Raw genomic sequence first — 15,094 nt, forward strand, 5'->3', positions numbered from 1 at the left:
CCTCCCGCCGCCCTCAGACGCAGTGCTCAGTCCCGCTCCGCCGCTGTCCTGCGCATCCGCTTCCGCCGCCTCCTCACGCCCCCGCGTCCCTGGTGTCTCGCAGCCGGAGGCAGCGCGGACTTGCCGCATCTTTCACGGTAAGGGCGATGCCCGTCCCTTCGGCGAGCGCAGCTCCTCAGGGGTGGGAAGGCTGGGAGCTCCTTCCGCGCAGCCCCCGGTCCGTTGAGGTCGGGCCGGTGGGGCGGGTCGGGCCCCGAGCGGTGCGGCCGCGGTCAGTGCGGTGTCGGGAGGGGCCCGCGCCGCGGGTGGTGCAGAGCTGTCCTTGGGGCCCGAGCGAGCGGACCCGAGCCTGGGAGGGACCGAGAGATGGGCCTGGGAAGGGAGCGCGGCCCGGCCGGTGGAACCCTCACTGTCCCTCCTGGGGGGAGCCCCAGTGTCCCGGCTCTGCATCCCCAGCCGGTGGGACCCGTGCTGTCCCTCCTGGGGGGAGGATAGGGGACCCCAGTGTCCCGGCTCTGCATCCCCGGCCGGTGGGACCCGCGCTGTCCCTCCTGGGGGGCGGATAGCGGACCCCAGCGCTCGCGTTTGTGCATCCTCAGTCGGTGGTCTTCCCGGCTTTCCCCGTCTCCACGACGGGATTTGCCTGGTGTGGGTTTGGCCGCACACCGATTTGGTCGCAGGTTGTAGAGAGAAAATAAGGTAGCAAGAGCAGGTCCTAATCTTGCCATTCATTTAATGCTATATTTTAAACCTGCATTGCTTGGAGAACTGTGTAAGATTGTGTCCTTTTAAATCAAAATGGTTTAAGGAAAAATAACTTGAAAAGTTGTGACTAAAATTGTCCTCCAAGTTATATAACTCCCAGATGATGCTGAATGGAAATCAGACTGAGCCAGTAGTGTCACTAATCACAAGTATGCACTGAGGTCATGGTGTTCTATTTCTTTGACCAAAGTGACAATAAACTGCTCAGAGCACCATGTCACACCATAGAACACCTTTTATGAAAGGATAATATAATGCCACACCATAGAACACCTTTTATTAAAGGATAATAGTGTGTCACACCGGAGAACACCTTTTATGAAAGGATAACACCATGTCACACCATAGAACACCTTTTATTAAAGGATAATAGCATGTCACACCAGGGAACACCTTTTATGAAAGGATAATACTGTGTCACACCATAGAACATCTACATTGAAGGATAACACGGTGCATGTCACACAGTAGGACATCTTTTATCAAAGGATAACACCATATCAGACCATAGAACATCTTTTATCAAAGGGTAACACCAAGTCATATCATAAAACAACTTCTACTGGAGTGTGTTTCTTTGTCATTATATTTATCACAGTGGCTTTTTATTGGTTTTGATTTCAGGATTTGCTCCTACTTGCAAGTGTATATGTAAATAAAGTGCAAACCATTAAAGAAACTTATAAATGAAAAATAAGTTGCTAAGTTATTTTAGCCTTGGTAAACTTTTCTTCCAGGAATGAACTGGAGGAAATGTGTGCATTTCAGCTGATAGTTAGACTACATGATTGTAACCGTTCTCCCTAATCCATGCAAATTCACCACATTTTTTAACAGATCGTGCTATTGGGCTTTCTGGTGAAGGATTAGGTTTTATGTATTGTGTGTACTTTTTACTGAGGTTACTAGGAGGTTGGAGTGCTGTAAGGATTAATTTTCTAAAACAAGAGATTCTGTTGTTTTTAAGACATAACAGAAAACAATTTCAACATGTCATCAGTCAAGCGCTTGGTTTATGCAGTCATCCATTTCTTGAGAGAACAGAGTCAGATGGATACTTTCACTCCAGATGAACAAGAAAGCTTGGAAGGTAAACAACAAATGTGCTTTTGTGTATTTTTATTTATATGTATGCATACATATATATGTGTGTGTGTATGTATATAATGCCTGCACAGATGTTTAATTCCTTTATGTATAATATCACAGCAAGTAACTGGAATGATGTAAATGAAACTGCCACCAAATATTATATGCAAATAAGATTGTGATCCTAATGTTTCTGAGATTATTAATAGTAAGACATATCTCATTTATAAAGTGTTATAAAGCTGCAAATGTGTAGTGCCTTAATTTGAGCAACAGGTACTTCAAATTTCATCAGTTGCAGAGGTCTTTCCCAATCTGAACAATTCTACGATTCTAAGTTAAGCAGTGCTGTAATGTAGACAATGGTAATGACTTGTGTATGTGTACCACAAATTTCTGCTGCTTATTTGTCTCTTTTATGTTTGCTTTCTTTCTTAATTTCATTTTTGTTAGTAACTCTGCTGGTTACAGAGGAAGTAAAACTATTACTATATTGGTTTTGGTCTACGAGAAGAACTGTTTTCCTACTTTCAAGGATTCTATGTTATTTGTGAGGAAAAAGACATCCTAAGAAAATAAGATAAATGCTTTGTTTTCTTTTTCCCTTGAGTACTGGCTCCAAAGAGTATGTGGTAGTGGATATTTTCAATATGATGTAGCTTCTACTGTATACCCAAGTTCGTGTATCTGTAGACATATTCTCTCTGTATTTCTCTATTGACAGATGCTCATTAGGTCTTTGTAACCTTATAGTATTTGATGTTCTCCTTCATACTGTTCTTATTCCTTTTCCCTAATTACTGGAAACTTCATGTCAGAAATCTTAGGCATGGAGAGACTTTGCTGAGATGCAAAGCAAGTCCTGCTTCTCAGAGGCATAAATTAAAAGATAAACCTGGAGTGTGCTTCTTTCTTTTACCTATTGGTTGTCCAGTGTAGTTCTTCACCATAGTAAACAAGAAAGAAAGCTTTATATTCCAAGGATAGACCCAAAGAAATAAAAGCCAAAAGATTTGGTTTTACGTCAGAATCTGGAGCATTTTGTACATTTGAAAAGCAGCAGCCATCACAAATTTAACCTGTATCAGATTATGATGATGTTTATCTGATGGAAGAAAAAAATATTTTTGGAAGTCATATATAATAGAGATGAAGATATTTACTTTTGCTTTTATAATGAAACTGGTAAAAATTGGGTTACTTACCTGAGAACATGTCTTAGAACAGCCTTAGCCAATGTGTTTATGAAATAATCAATTTTAAGATTCACTTTTCTAAATAAAAGATATTACAAAACCTCAGTAGTGCTTAAAAGCCAAGGCAAATTTACTATTTTAATATAGATCTGAAATCCTATTTTTAGATTTGTGCTCTGCCACAAGCATGGTGCCATATGCTATGTGTTAGAGGATAAGAGGCAGGCATTCTGAAAAATAGACTCATTTTAGTTGTGCAGAATATCTTTAGTGCATGTACAGTGGCAATAGCCAAGTCTTACTCACTGAAGTATTTAATGTTAGGTGGAGACATAAGGGATGAAAAGAATTGACTGATAATTTTTGTTGGTACCTTATGTACCTACTTGGTGTCTGTAAGAAGACAAAACACTGTATGATTAAGTGACTGTGCCAAGAAGTAATTCAAACAGTTCCCACTTTCCATAAAACAACAAAAAAAGAGATAGAACATCACAAAAAAAATTGAGCCTTTATAAAATACAAGTCTAGGATGTATTCATACTCAATGATAATCTGCATACTGCATGTTTGAATTCTATAGAAATGTCAACAAGAGTGTGAATTTCTTTTAGGAATTTTGTACTTGCTTGATGAATAATTAAAATGCCCTATTTTGAGAAAGCAGAGTAATTGGAAGGTAGACCAGAGAAATATATTCCCCTAGCATCTAGAGCAGTGATACAGATCCCTGGTGCTTAGTGCTCAACTCTTTTGTATGAACTAGAAACTTCCCTTCTTCCAAGTTATATTTTAGGCTCTGTTTAAATTGCAGTTATTTCTCTTTCCAGTTTACAGAGTGGGGATTTCTTCCTTGCTCTCCCTTTCTTTTTTCTTTTCTATAGCACCTATTTCTGTGGGATTAAAACAAAAACTCTCTACAACATACTCAAGTCTGTGATTTTCTTCTTACTTCTATGATTGATATACCACAACTATTTTCTATAGGGCAGCGTTCCCAAAACAGGAAGGCAGTGGATGCATGTTATACTTGTCATGGGTAAAGTTCTGTGTAAGATGAAGCAAGGTGACAGCAAGTACTATGGGGGCCTCAGCACCCCAATTAATGCTCATTATTCAGCCTGCTTATTGGCTGTGATGCAGGCTGTCTTGGCCTTCGTGTTGCTTGGTGATGCAGGCTTGTGTTTGGACAGCAGAAGTCCTGGAGCTTTGTGGCACTGGGTTCCAGCATAGCCCAGTGCTGTTATTGTCAGATAGTGGGTGTTTGTGTGAGCCCCAGCTGTTCAGCAGGGAAGTGGTTTGCAAGATGGTCACTTCAAGCTTCAGCCACCACCTAGGTGCGTTATGGTAGGGCTAACTGGGACAACAGATAACTTTGGCCTTTGATATCAGACATAGGAAAAATCTCAGGTGAATAGCTCGCATGGTGCGCCACGTCTTTCCCTGATAATATTGAGCTTGCAGAATTTTACAGTGCCTCACTTGGATAAATGGGATAGCAAGGTGTTGGCAGTCTGGCCTCCTGAGAAACTTTTCAGGCAAAAACCAAGTTCCCACTCCTTTGAGTTTTACTGGAGTTGTGTTTTTGTGTAGTGTTAAAACAGGAAAGTTTCAGACCTTGTCACAACTTACTATATTTTCTGATTTGAAAATGTTTCTGTTTTGCAATGTTTCTTTCTGTGTGGGTTTCTGTTGTTGGCTTGGATTTAGCCAGTGGTTATTCTAACCTATTGATTCATCCTATAAGAGGCCCTAATTTTATTATATCTCTATATTTATCACATGTACTACATGTGATAGATAGAAGAACTGTAAATTCCATTTTCCACCTAAAGGAGAAATATGGGAATTCACAGCACCAACTAATTATTTGATGAAAATTCTGAGTAGTAGTACTACTGTAGTCAGAGTAATTTTGTTTACACATAATGTGTATTGCTGCATTTCGTGAAACTCTTCTATATCATAGAGATTTGGTGTCATAGATTTGATGCCTGGAGAAAGAGAAAGGATGGGGTTGTATTTTAAATTTATGCAAAATTACAAATGAGGAGAGGCATTCAGAAAAGGGAGTGCCTTTCAGAAACTGGCGGGTAAAATTAGTAAGAAACTATTGCAAGTGGCTTCCTATAAAGTCATAAAAGGAAAAATTATATGTGTTTCATTGATTTTATAATCAGCCTGCTAATAAAAAGCACTAGTAAAGGTTTATATATATTTCAAAATTCAGCATAATCCGTGCTTACGTGTTTACAAGAACTAAGTTTTTCACAGAGCAGGAGACAAATGAGGTTAATTCAAATCCCTCAGTGCTCTTACTGGGTGATTTATGACCTGGTAATTTGATTTATAGATTATAGGAGCAACTTGTATAATGCATATTTAGCAGTGTATTCAATTGTTACATGCTATCAACTTTAACTTTGTGTCATGCCATACAGTTTGTAAGAAATTGCTATTGTACAATTTTCTAAAAAAATTACATCTTCCAGGTTTTACTACCTGTTTTACAAATCTCTTACCCCTCCCCTCCGACCCCTTATTGCCAGCTGTGACACAGAAGATAAAAACTGGCCTTATAGTTAACGTTCAGTAATTTTACTTTTCTAATTTTGGATCAGTGTCCAGTTTCATTTTAATGCAAAAAATAATTCAAAATATATTTAGTATGTCAACATTGGATTGAGGGTAAGTTTAAATACTAAGAATCTGTTTTTACTGATACTTAATTTGAATTCATATACTCCTGGTTGTCCATAATATGTGTTAAAACACCCATTTTTCTGTTCAAGCTGGGCTTTACAAAGACCCTTCTTTGTTCCTTCTCAGTTTTCAGTCTAAAACATTTAGATGATACATGTTAATAAAAACATTGTACTAGGTTCTTAAGACTATAGGGGAAATAATTATATCATTTGCAATAGTTTAACTCCGTGTGTGTACATACAGCTATATGTATGTATGTATGTATATAGACAGAATTGTATATAGTAGTTGCCACTGATCTTCTTTTGTCTAAAACTATGATCATATTTAAAACTTCAGCTAGGGATATGGCTCTACATTTTTAGGTTTTCTGTGACTGTATTTACAATTATTGCAGGCTAATCCTTACACACAGAACACATGAAAGGATATTGCAGATATATTTTTTAAAAGACAAAGTTTTGTGATTAGCGCACCATTTGATTAATAAAATATCTTCAAATAAATATACTTTTTTCCAAAAAAAGATAAGACTAATAAGTATCTCGCCTTTATTCTGTACAGTAAAGATGAGCCATTTTCTTCCAGCTGTTATGGCACACAAATATATGCCAGTTGTGTACTTTGAGAGGGGGTGTGTGACACATGGACATTTCTAGTCGTGTTATGAGTTGTGGGGCTCTTCTTAAATCATTATATTTTTATATTTTAAAAAATACTTTAAAAGACTGAAAGAACTAAAATTAAATTTTAAATTGGTTTAAATGCCCACACTATATGTGGATTGTGTATATCTTAGATCTTTTTCAGCAAGCTCATTCTGTGGGGATCAGGTAGCCTCTCTTTATTTTTTTTATGTTCCAAGGATCTGCTTTTACTAGTTGAATAAGGAAGTCAGTCACAGCTTTATAAATAAATTAGTGAACTTATGCTTATATTGAGAAACTGGTGACCTATGTTATTATTTTTTTTTTCCTGTAAGTTGCAATTCAGTGTCTGGAGACTGTGTTCAAGATTACCCTGGAAGATACTCATCTTGCATCCTCGCAGCATTTGATAGAAATGTTCACAAATTCTATTCAAAAGGTAAGAATTTAATTTAGATTCTAGAGTTACTCTTCCAGTATGTGCTAAGGTTTCGTATTATATATGAATACAACAATATTAAAGTTCTGTATAGGTCAAAATGATGTGAAAACTTAAGGAAAATATGAAAAAAACCTACATTTCCATAAAAGCTAGGATAATGTGAATCTTTGGGGGCAGTGGGAGGAATTAATTTCAGCCGGACACAGAAAATTCCATATAAAAAATTACTAAAGAGTGGAAGCCTCATTTTCACTTGAAGTTTTTTATTCTTTATTTAAGCATTTTGCAGTTCCCAGAGATGAATGCCTGATGTGCCTAAGGTCATTTGTAGCTTGCTGATGTTTCTCACTTCTTTCTGAAAGTTTTTGATAAAAGCAGGGCTTATATAGTAAAGGAAAAAATCTTGGGTTTTTTCTCCATACAGAATGACATGCTGCCTCTCTCACGTTCTTTGCCAGAGGGCGTTGTAAAGGCTGACCAACTGAAGGATGAAGGTTTGTAATAAAAACAGAAATAAATTGCCTTATGCTTTTATTATATTTTCACATTATTGTGGGTAGTGATAGTTATAGCAGCTGGGTACCACCACCCCCACAAAAAAACTTCAGCTTATATATTCTCCGGTGACTGCTATGTCCTAAGGGGGCTAGGTCATTTGTTCCATCCGGGAGCAAAGGAAATAATATTTATTCTCTTCCTGGTTCTGGAGGTTGCTTAAAATCTAAGGGATAACATGTAAAGTTGGAAATATTGCTAGGTAGCAGAAGCTTTAAAGAATGAACAGCTATTGTTTGGCTGTTTGTGCATGGAATTGTTATACAAGTTTCCACTCTTATTGAAATGGGTATGTGATGTCAAACATTGGTAAAAAACTGACCCAACAGAAGCCAGTGGAAAAATTCTTGTGAACTTACTAGGGTTAATATTTCACATATGTGAAATTATCTTTATGCTTTATAAAAATTGCAGATAACCAGTTGTTTATTTTCCCTCTGGCAGCTGTTATTGCTGTTCTGTGAGGAAAAACAGCTGTACGATAGAAGTCACTAATGCCGTCTAAGAAGGAATCCGTATTACCTCCCGTCAAAAAGAAGGGAAGGGAAATTATAAAAAGCATGTGGCACTGATAACTGTTTTGAATTGTTATGGAGTGTTGCTTTACGAATCACATTGTTTATGACCTGCTAGATTTTCTGGAAAATTTCATAGGAAAAACAAGTAAACTTTTAATTGCAAGGCAGATATAATCCTCTCAAAATTTCTGTAATAATGTGGAAGAAGACCTACTGCTCTTCAAAATTAATTCTATGTCTCTCTTATCTTAAAACTGGACATCTGTAATCATAAATGCAATCTACTACTGGCTCTGAATTAAGTTTTCCTAATTGTTGGAGTTGCTCATTAGCTTTTTAATTCTGAGAATAAGAGCTCAAACATGGTTAAGTCACAAGTGAAAATGTGTTAGTAAGTTGTAACCTACCTGCTGTGCATGCTGGCTTTTTGTTTTGCTGTTACTACCAACTCATGGAAAGTGAAGACTATCTCTTGGTCTCAGTATGGTTATTGAACTGTAGGAATAGTCAGCACTTTGCAGGTGTGGGTGTTATAGCTCTTTTAAATCTGTGATTTCAGTCTTGCTATTGTTCAGTCTACAAGGGTCTGTGAAACAGACCGAGGAAATGAAATTAGTGTGTTCTATGTGTTAGTCTTTGTGTGATTTTACCAAAGTAATTCCAGAGCTCTGCTGAAAAAACCTAGAAGAGTCTAAACTTGGTAACAAAGGACCAGTTAGAGGGTCATCTGTCAGGGGCATTAGTAAGTAGTTTTGAACTGCTTGAAATGCCTCTGGTAATTTCCCATAATAAAATTAAAACTTGGTGTTCTGCTTTCTCTATTATTTTGATCCTACACATGTTCAAACACATATCATCTATCACCACTATCATGCTTTTCAGTTACGAGTATTTTCTAGCCTGCATTAGGGAACAAATTAGATAACTTGGGGAAGTCTACTTGATATGTATCTTCTATAATATTATAATTCTATAACTGTGATTTTTCTCATTTCTATCTGTATGCCCTCACCAAGGAACAACTTCCCTTACCTTCATGGCCACCAGCCTGCTCCTCTGGTTTCAAACCAGCCCATATCTTTGTAGATTTTCACTAATGAATGAATGAAAACAAAATCAGGGAGCTGAATTTTCTTTCTTGGTAACCAGGAAGTAATATACACTTCAGACTACTCATTACTTGAATTTAGACGCCTAACCTTGTATATCACTTGACACTTTAGTTTAGTATAAGATGTGTAAGAGCACAATTATGTGCAGGTTTGTATAGTGTAATGGTGGCTTAATTGTAGGAAGATCTGTGTTTTGTTACCACAGTATAATTATAACAATAGGTAGTATTTACAGTATAGAGAAGACATGTTCAGAAGTATAACCATTTGTGTAATATTTGTTGTCCTAAGGATTTTGTATGACATTAAAGTAGAATCATACAGTTGCTTTTTCTTATCTCAGCAGAATTAGTAGATCTGGCTATTTTTCTATTTTCCTGTATCAAGGCTGCAGCTGGAGAGAGAGATAACAAGAAGGGTATGCACTGATACTATCTCCAACTTAGCCTTGTATGCTGGATCATATTCAGACCAGTGTCAGAAAATCTAATGTTGATAGACATTGATGGCATTTTTTTTTTAAAAGAACACTAACTGCTACAATCTTGCTGAGTGCAGCTGACTTGCAAGGCTTTTTTGTCTGACAATATCATTTAGTGTACAGATCTTTACCTTAGAACAAAGGAAAACTGCATAAACAGTGAGCCTCTAGAAACAAGATATTGTTACATTCTGCTTGTATTTTGAAGGTATGCAAGTACAGTTTGTTTGAGTTCTCACTGGAAGAGACTGCTTTCTGTAATTACAGTCTAGTATAGCAATAGTTGAGGATGTGATTTTGTACTACTTTGATGATACTTTGTTACTTAAATCTGGTTTTGTTCACTAAGCTCTTTGTGTTCACAAATAAATGCAAGGACAGTTGTTTCGCAAGCACTGAGGACTTGCTCCACAGTATTTCTTTCTCTCAGAGATAAACTGTTGCACTGACTGAACTTTTCTAGCCTTTGCTTACGCAGTTACCTACATCAGTAGTAACTTATTGACCCCATCCCTTGACTTGTTTATTTTACGAGAAGGTTTAAATATTTGGCTGAAATACAAGAAGTCAGTGGAAGTCTCTATTTTCCCTGACCATTTCTTGACATTTCTAGGAAATCAAGGCTTCCGTAGGATCTAGCTAGCCAAAAATTGATTGTGGAAGAACCACAGACAAGTTTGGGTACTGAACTAGGGTTTTTTACTACTGTATCATCAGGAAAGAGAGAAACTACCAGGATTGCCTTGTGTTGGGGACAAAAGAAGGTGTAAGGTGTCTTTTGCTTTGAAAGACCTTAGTCCGGAATTTTCTGTCCATAAAGAAGTTATATAAATGTTTCTGGTTTTTTTCCCACTGGACTTAAACTATAGGAAATGTGAAACTTTGCTACAAAGTAGAAGTTCTAAGTTTCCTTGGTGAGAAATTTTACTCCTGAATCCTTTTAGATTGCTTATGCTATACATACGTTTCATTGTCTTAATGACTTAATTATTTAGCGTCACAAAAATGGGGCTTACGTGCTTAATTTTACTTTTGTTTGATTTTTTTGTTGTTACTTAGATAGTTACTAGCAAGTTGTTGGGACATATAAGAAAATGAGATTAAAAAATTAACATAGCATATTGGGCTTGCAAAGATAATTTACTAGAGTGGAAGTGCAATTACAATTACACTTCTCAGTGAAGTGATCTTTCCTTGACAGCAGAAACTAGCTGGAAAGTCTAAAATGCCAAAATGAAAGAGGAAGGTTTCTGTGTATTGCAGAAGGTTTCTGCAATAACATCATAAACTTCACAGATATAGTAGATATTTTTATTTGCATTATTCCATTACTTTTCTGTTTAAAAGAACGTATCTCAAAAAAGTGCAGTCATAACTCACTTCTGTAGATGCTAAAAGGTAGCCACTCTATTTCTTTCATACAGAGCTGTCTCATCTAACTACATACTGTCTCATCTAATTACTTAAGAGTTTTTTATAATTCATTTCAGGTAATAATCATATGAAGGAAGAAAATTATGGTGCTGCAGTGGATTGTTACACTAGGGCTATAGAACTGGATCCAAACAATGCAGTCTATTACTGCAACAGGTAAACCCAAAATGATACACACCTTTCATTCCTGGACTTTGTTAACATGATTTTAAAAATAAATTGTGAAGGAGGTCAAAGGCTAGAAACCCCTATTTAGAAACCTATTGTTAGATTTGTAAAATTAGAGTGAAAGTGAGCTCATTCAGCGTATCTTTATCAGTTAAAATGGGCTTTAAAATTTCTTTCAACTCTTCATATAAGGTATTGTGTGTGTCAGGTTGTCTATATTAAATCATAGCGTAGGCTGTGATTTCTAGCCTGCGCAGAGTAGTAAAAGCCTTTTTCTCTGGTGTTCTAGTGACTCAGCTGCTCTCTCTATCTCCTCGAGTACTAGCTGTTGCATTTTTGTGTTGCATCATCACTGGCAAAAAAAAAAAAATCATCAATGATGATTTTTTTGGAAAAAAAAAAATCACCATTTAGGGGATTTCAAGCATTTTGTAAATAGTCAGTATTTTCATGTGTGACCTGTTGAAAAATAACAATGCTGCTGTTACAGCTTTCTTATCTAATCTGTTCTTTACCATCATGAATGAAGAAGACATAGTGATTTGGCAGCAGGTAAGCTTGAAAGGGCATGTTAACCTAGTCACAGCTCTCTGCTCTTGTGGAACACTGCTTGGAAATGCAGCCAAAGAGCAAAGGCAGTCCCAGCTTTAGGCCCTCCTGGATTGAGACCACCTCTAGAATGTCTCTATTATTAATTTAAGGATATAGGATATATTAACTTAAGTGCTGTCAATCTGGCCTTGTGACACTCTACCCACTGGATTCTGCTATTTTTGAAGCTTTGCATCCATTGCTCCAGAGTTTAGTTTGTGATAAATACAAATGAAAGATTCAGTATTTAAAAGCAAGTTTAAAGAGAAAGGAAATTATGCAGTTTGCTAACATTTTACATATTTAGGATGGCAGTTCAAAAGTAAAAATCATCTATATTCCTTGTGAAAACTGATCACATGAGTCACTTTATGTATAAAATAGAAATATCAGACCAGATTCAAAAGCTTCCTAAAATCACTGGGAGTTTCCTCAGTATGAGCTTAAATGTCAAAGTTTTAATTAGCAAGAGCAGAAATAATTTTTGTGTTGCATCATCACATACCACATTTGGGAGAACCAAAACAAATCTCAATGTCAGTCACTACAGTATTGTATGTAATAATTAAAAAAAAAAACAGGAGTTGTTTGGAGTTTTGTGGATAATAAAGTATTTCAGTAAGTATCTACCTTATTATTATCTTAAGCTTGTTAGGGAATCATGACGACATGCTGCATTCAGAGGGATTGCTTTTTATCCACAGCAGTGCAAAAAAGAGTGGGCTGATATGCCCTTGAAATTTTAACTGGCCATGTAAATTTCTTGTGAACCTGGAAAAAAGTTTTCTGTTAAAACACATGTGAGAACAAGCATAGTCCCTAGCTTTTATTTATAGATCTTCACTGGCATCTGTGGAGTTGGACAACTGCTTAACAGCCCAAAACAGATAAGTAGTCCCATTCAGAAGACATTTTAATCAAAGTCAGAAAAACCCATGCAATTCGGAGCTAATCACAGAACAAAGGATTCTTAATAACAAAGAGATATTTTTTATGCAATGAAAATATTTTAATTTCTACTATATTTTTTTAACGAAGGAAAAATAAATGAGAGTGGCTTGTAACCTTTCAAACTGGTGAAGTTTTGGTTATTAGTGTGTTTCATTTTAATCATGTTACATTAATTTCATTTAATGTGTCCTTTTTAATTTGGTCAAGTCTTTAATCTTATTGTATTAATATCTGCAACATTTAGTATTTCTCCAATATAGAGATGTAACTGTAATTTAGTAATGCAGAGGTTATCGAGAAATGTTATTGTGGTTTACCTACAAGCTTGAGATGATTTATAAAATCCTGAGCAGGGAAAAAAATCACAGCATTCCTTTAAATGGCTGTATAATGATAATTCTGGAAAACACCAATTACATAAAGTATTTCTCCCTGACAGTGATTTTATATAAACTACTACTTGACAGTTTCACTTCTTGTAATAGGTTTTACGATTTATTCTGTGCGTAGCCATATGCTAGATCTTAGACAGTTCCTTGGAATTATTTGTCCTTTGTGTCCTCAGAGGTGAGTGCATGTTCTCCAAAACCATAGTCCAGTGATGCACTTAGGCATATACTTAACTCATAACATTTGCTTGTTCTACTTCATTAAAGAAAGGTAAACATAGCCAAAATAGAGAATGAAAAGTCAGTAAGGTTAAATAAGTAAGAAATGTGTGAATATCTAGGCTTGGAGTTTGGTTGCTTTGTTTTGTTTTGTTTGGGTTTCTTTGGTTTGGTTTGGTTTGGTTTTGGTTTTTTGTGTGTTTTTTGGGTGGGGTTTTTTTTTGACAAAGCTTCATTTCCTAACCATCTTTCTCTTAGGGCTGCTGCTCAAAGTAAGCTCAACAACTTCAGGGAAGCAATAAAGGACTGTGAGAGTGCCATAGCAATAGATCCAAAGTACAGCAAAGCATATGGAAGAATGGGGTAAGCTAATAGAAATCTAAGCAAACACCGAAGACCCATGTGTACATTACTATAGATTTTCTAAAATATTAGGAGCCACTTACAGAATTCACTGTAATTCACTTACAGAACATTGTAAGTATAACAATTTTCTGAGGGTGACCTTATCAGACTGTCGGCTCTTTTTCTATGTGGTTGATACCAGCATTTTCATCAGATTTTATCTGTTTGCTGTTTTTATCTTTCAATTTATCAACTTGCTGGATATAGTTTAGGAAGTAATGATGCTTTTTTCCTATCTCCTAACTTGTTAAAAGGAATCAAATTAGTTTAAAATAGTTAAAATTCTGCTGTTGGTACATTGAATCTGTTACTGATACTGTTAGAGAACAGCATTGGGGCTTTACACTAGCAGGAATAAAGCCTCAGATTTTCTTTTCAATAGCTCTTTGGAAGCAGATATTTTAGCAAGAATAAACTATGTCTCTTTGGCAGGTTTTCTCAGCAATGTCTGAGAGATTTAACTATATAGCCTCTTGAGGGTGGTTTTAAGTGTTAACTGAAAACAATGACAGGAATACTCTAACAGGCTGTTGGTCTCAGTGAAGAGCCATTGTTCCAAGATGTCTAGCTTTGCATTTTCAATAATTAAGCACATTGTAGTAGTGGACTTAATGCTGCATATGTCTTTTGAGGTTATATTTATACCTGTAAATTAAAAAATGCTTGGGATTGTTTGTTGAGTCAGTTGGCCCAAAATGGCTTTTGTCCATATTATTAAAATTTACTTTGCAGTGTGGAGTGGCCACATTCAACCAACCTATTGCTAAACTGCATTGGTCTTTACTAAATTCTGAACCATGCCCTGAAATCGTCTGTGATAATTCTTGTTGGCTTGGCACAAAACCATGCAGGAGACATTTATTTTAAGATAAAATGTGGTGGAATTTTATCACTTAAAAAACTTGCCATAATACAGTTCATTTTACTAATACCAACTTAGACTAAGGAGCTTTTGAAATGATTAGTTGATTTCAAAATTTTAGGTTGAATTGGTTGTTGAATTGGTTTTGTTTCATATAACTCTCCTTGGATTGTTTCTTCATATAGCACAATCCAAGCTCCCTTGATTTCACTGATACAGAGAGATGCTACAGGCTGATTTACCTGGAGATTATTTTAGATTTTTGGGTTTAAGACCAATGTTTCTTTGATACACACTGAAAGTGGAACCATTCTCAGACAATCGAGCTTCTCTTTATTTTATTGTCTGGTTGTTTTAATAGAGGACATATTTTGAGCTACAAGCCATTGCATAACCCATCAGATGAGTAAAAATTTGGCATAGGCTGAATGAGGAAACCATGCTTGTTTAGTAGTAAGTGAAAATCCCACCACCATGCCCCCAGTGTAGAAAACACCCTCTCAACAAAAAATCCTTATGAAAAAGATGTGATCTCTGACAGCATTATGGAGACATATCAGTTTT

The 15,094-nt window shown here is 36.5% G+C and overlaps 1 protein-coding gene across 2 annotated transcripts in view; it reads left to right on the top strand.

The window, feature by feature from the left end:
* SGTB (small glutamine rich tetratricopeptide repeat co-chaperone beta) overlaps positions 1-15,094 on the top strand; it is a 23,988-nt gene continuing 8,894 nt past the window's right edge. For both annotated transcript variants that reach the window (XM_009098179.4, XM_050986548.1), the window contains exons 1-6: positions 1-137; positions 1,733-1,855; positions 6,739-6,842; positions 7,270-7,339; positions 11,002-11,101; positions 13,522-13,626. In XM_009098179.4, coding sequence (XP_009096427.1) covers positions 1,756-1,855; positions 6,739-6,842; positions 7,270-7,339; positions 11,002-11,101; positions 13,522-13,626 — 479 coding nt within the window. In that variant the 5' untranslated portion in view covers positions 1-137; positions 1,733-1,755. The remainder of the gene's footprint in view (positions 138-1,732; positions 1,856-6,738; positions 6,843-7,269; positions 7,340-11,001; positions 11,102-13,521; positions 13,627-15,094) is intronic.

Source organism: Serinus canaria, chromosome Z, assembly GCF_022539315.1.
Source record: "Serinus canaria isolate serCan28SL12 chromosome Z, serCan2020, whole genome shotgun sequence".
NCBI lineage: Eukaryota > Metazoa > Chordata > Aves > Passeriformes > Fringillidae > Serinus > Serinus canaria.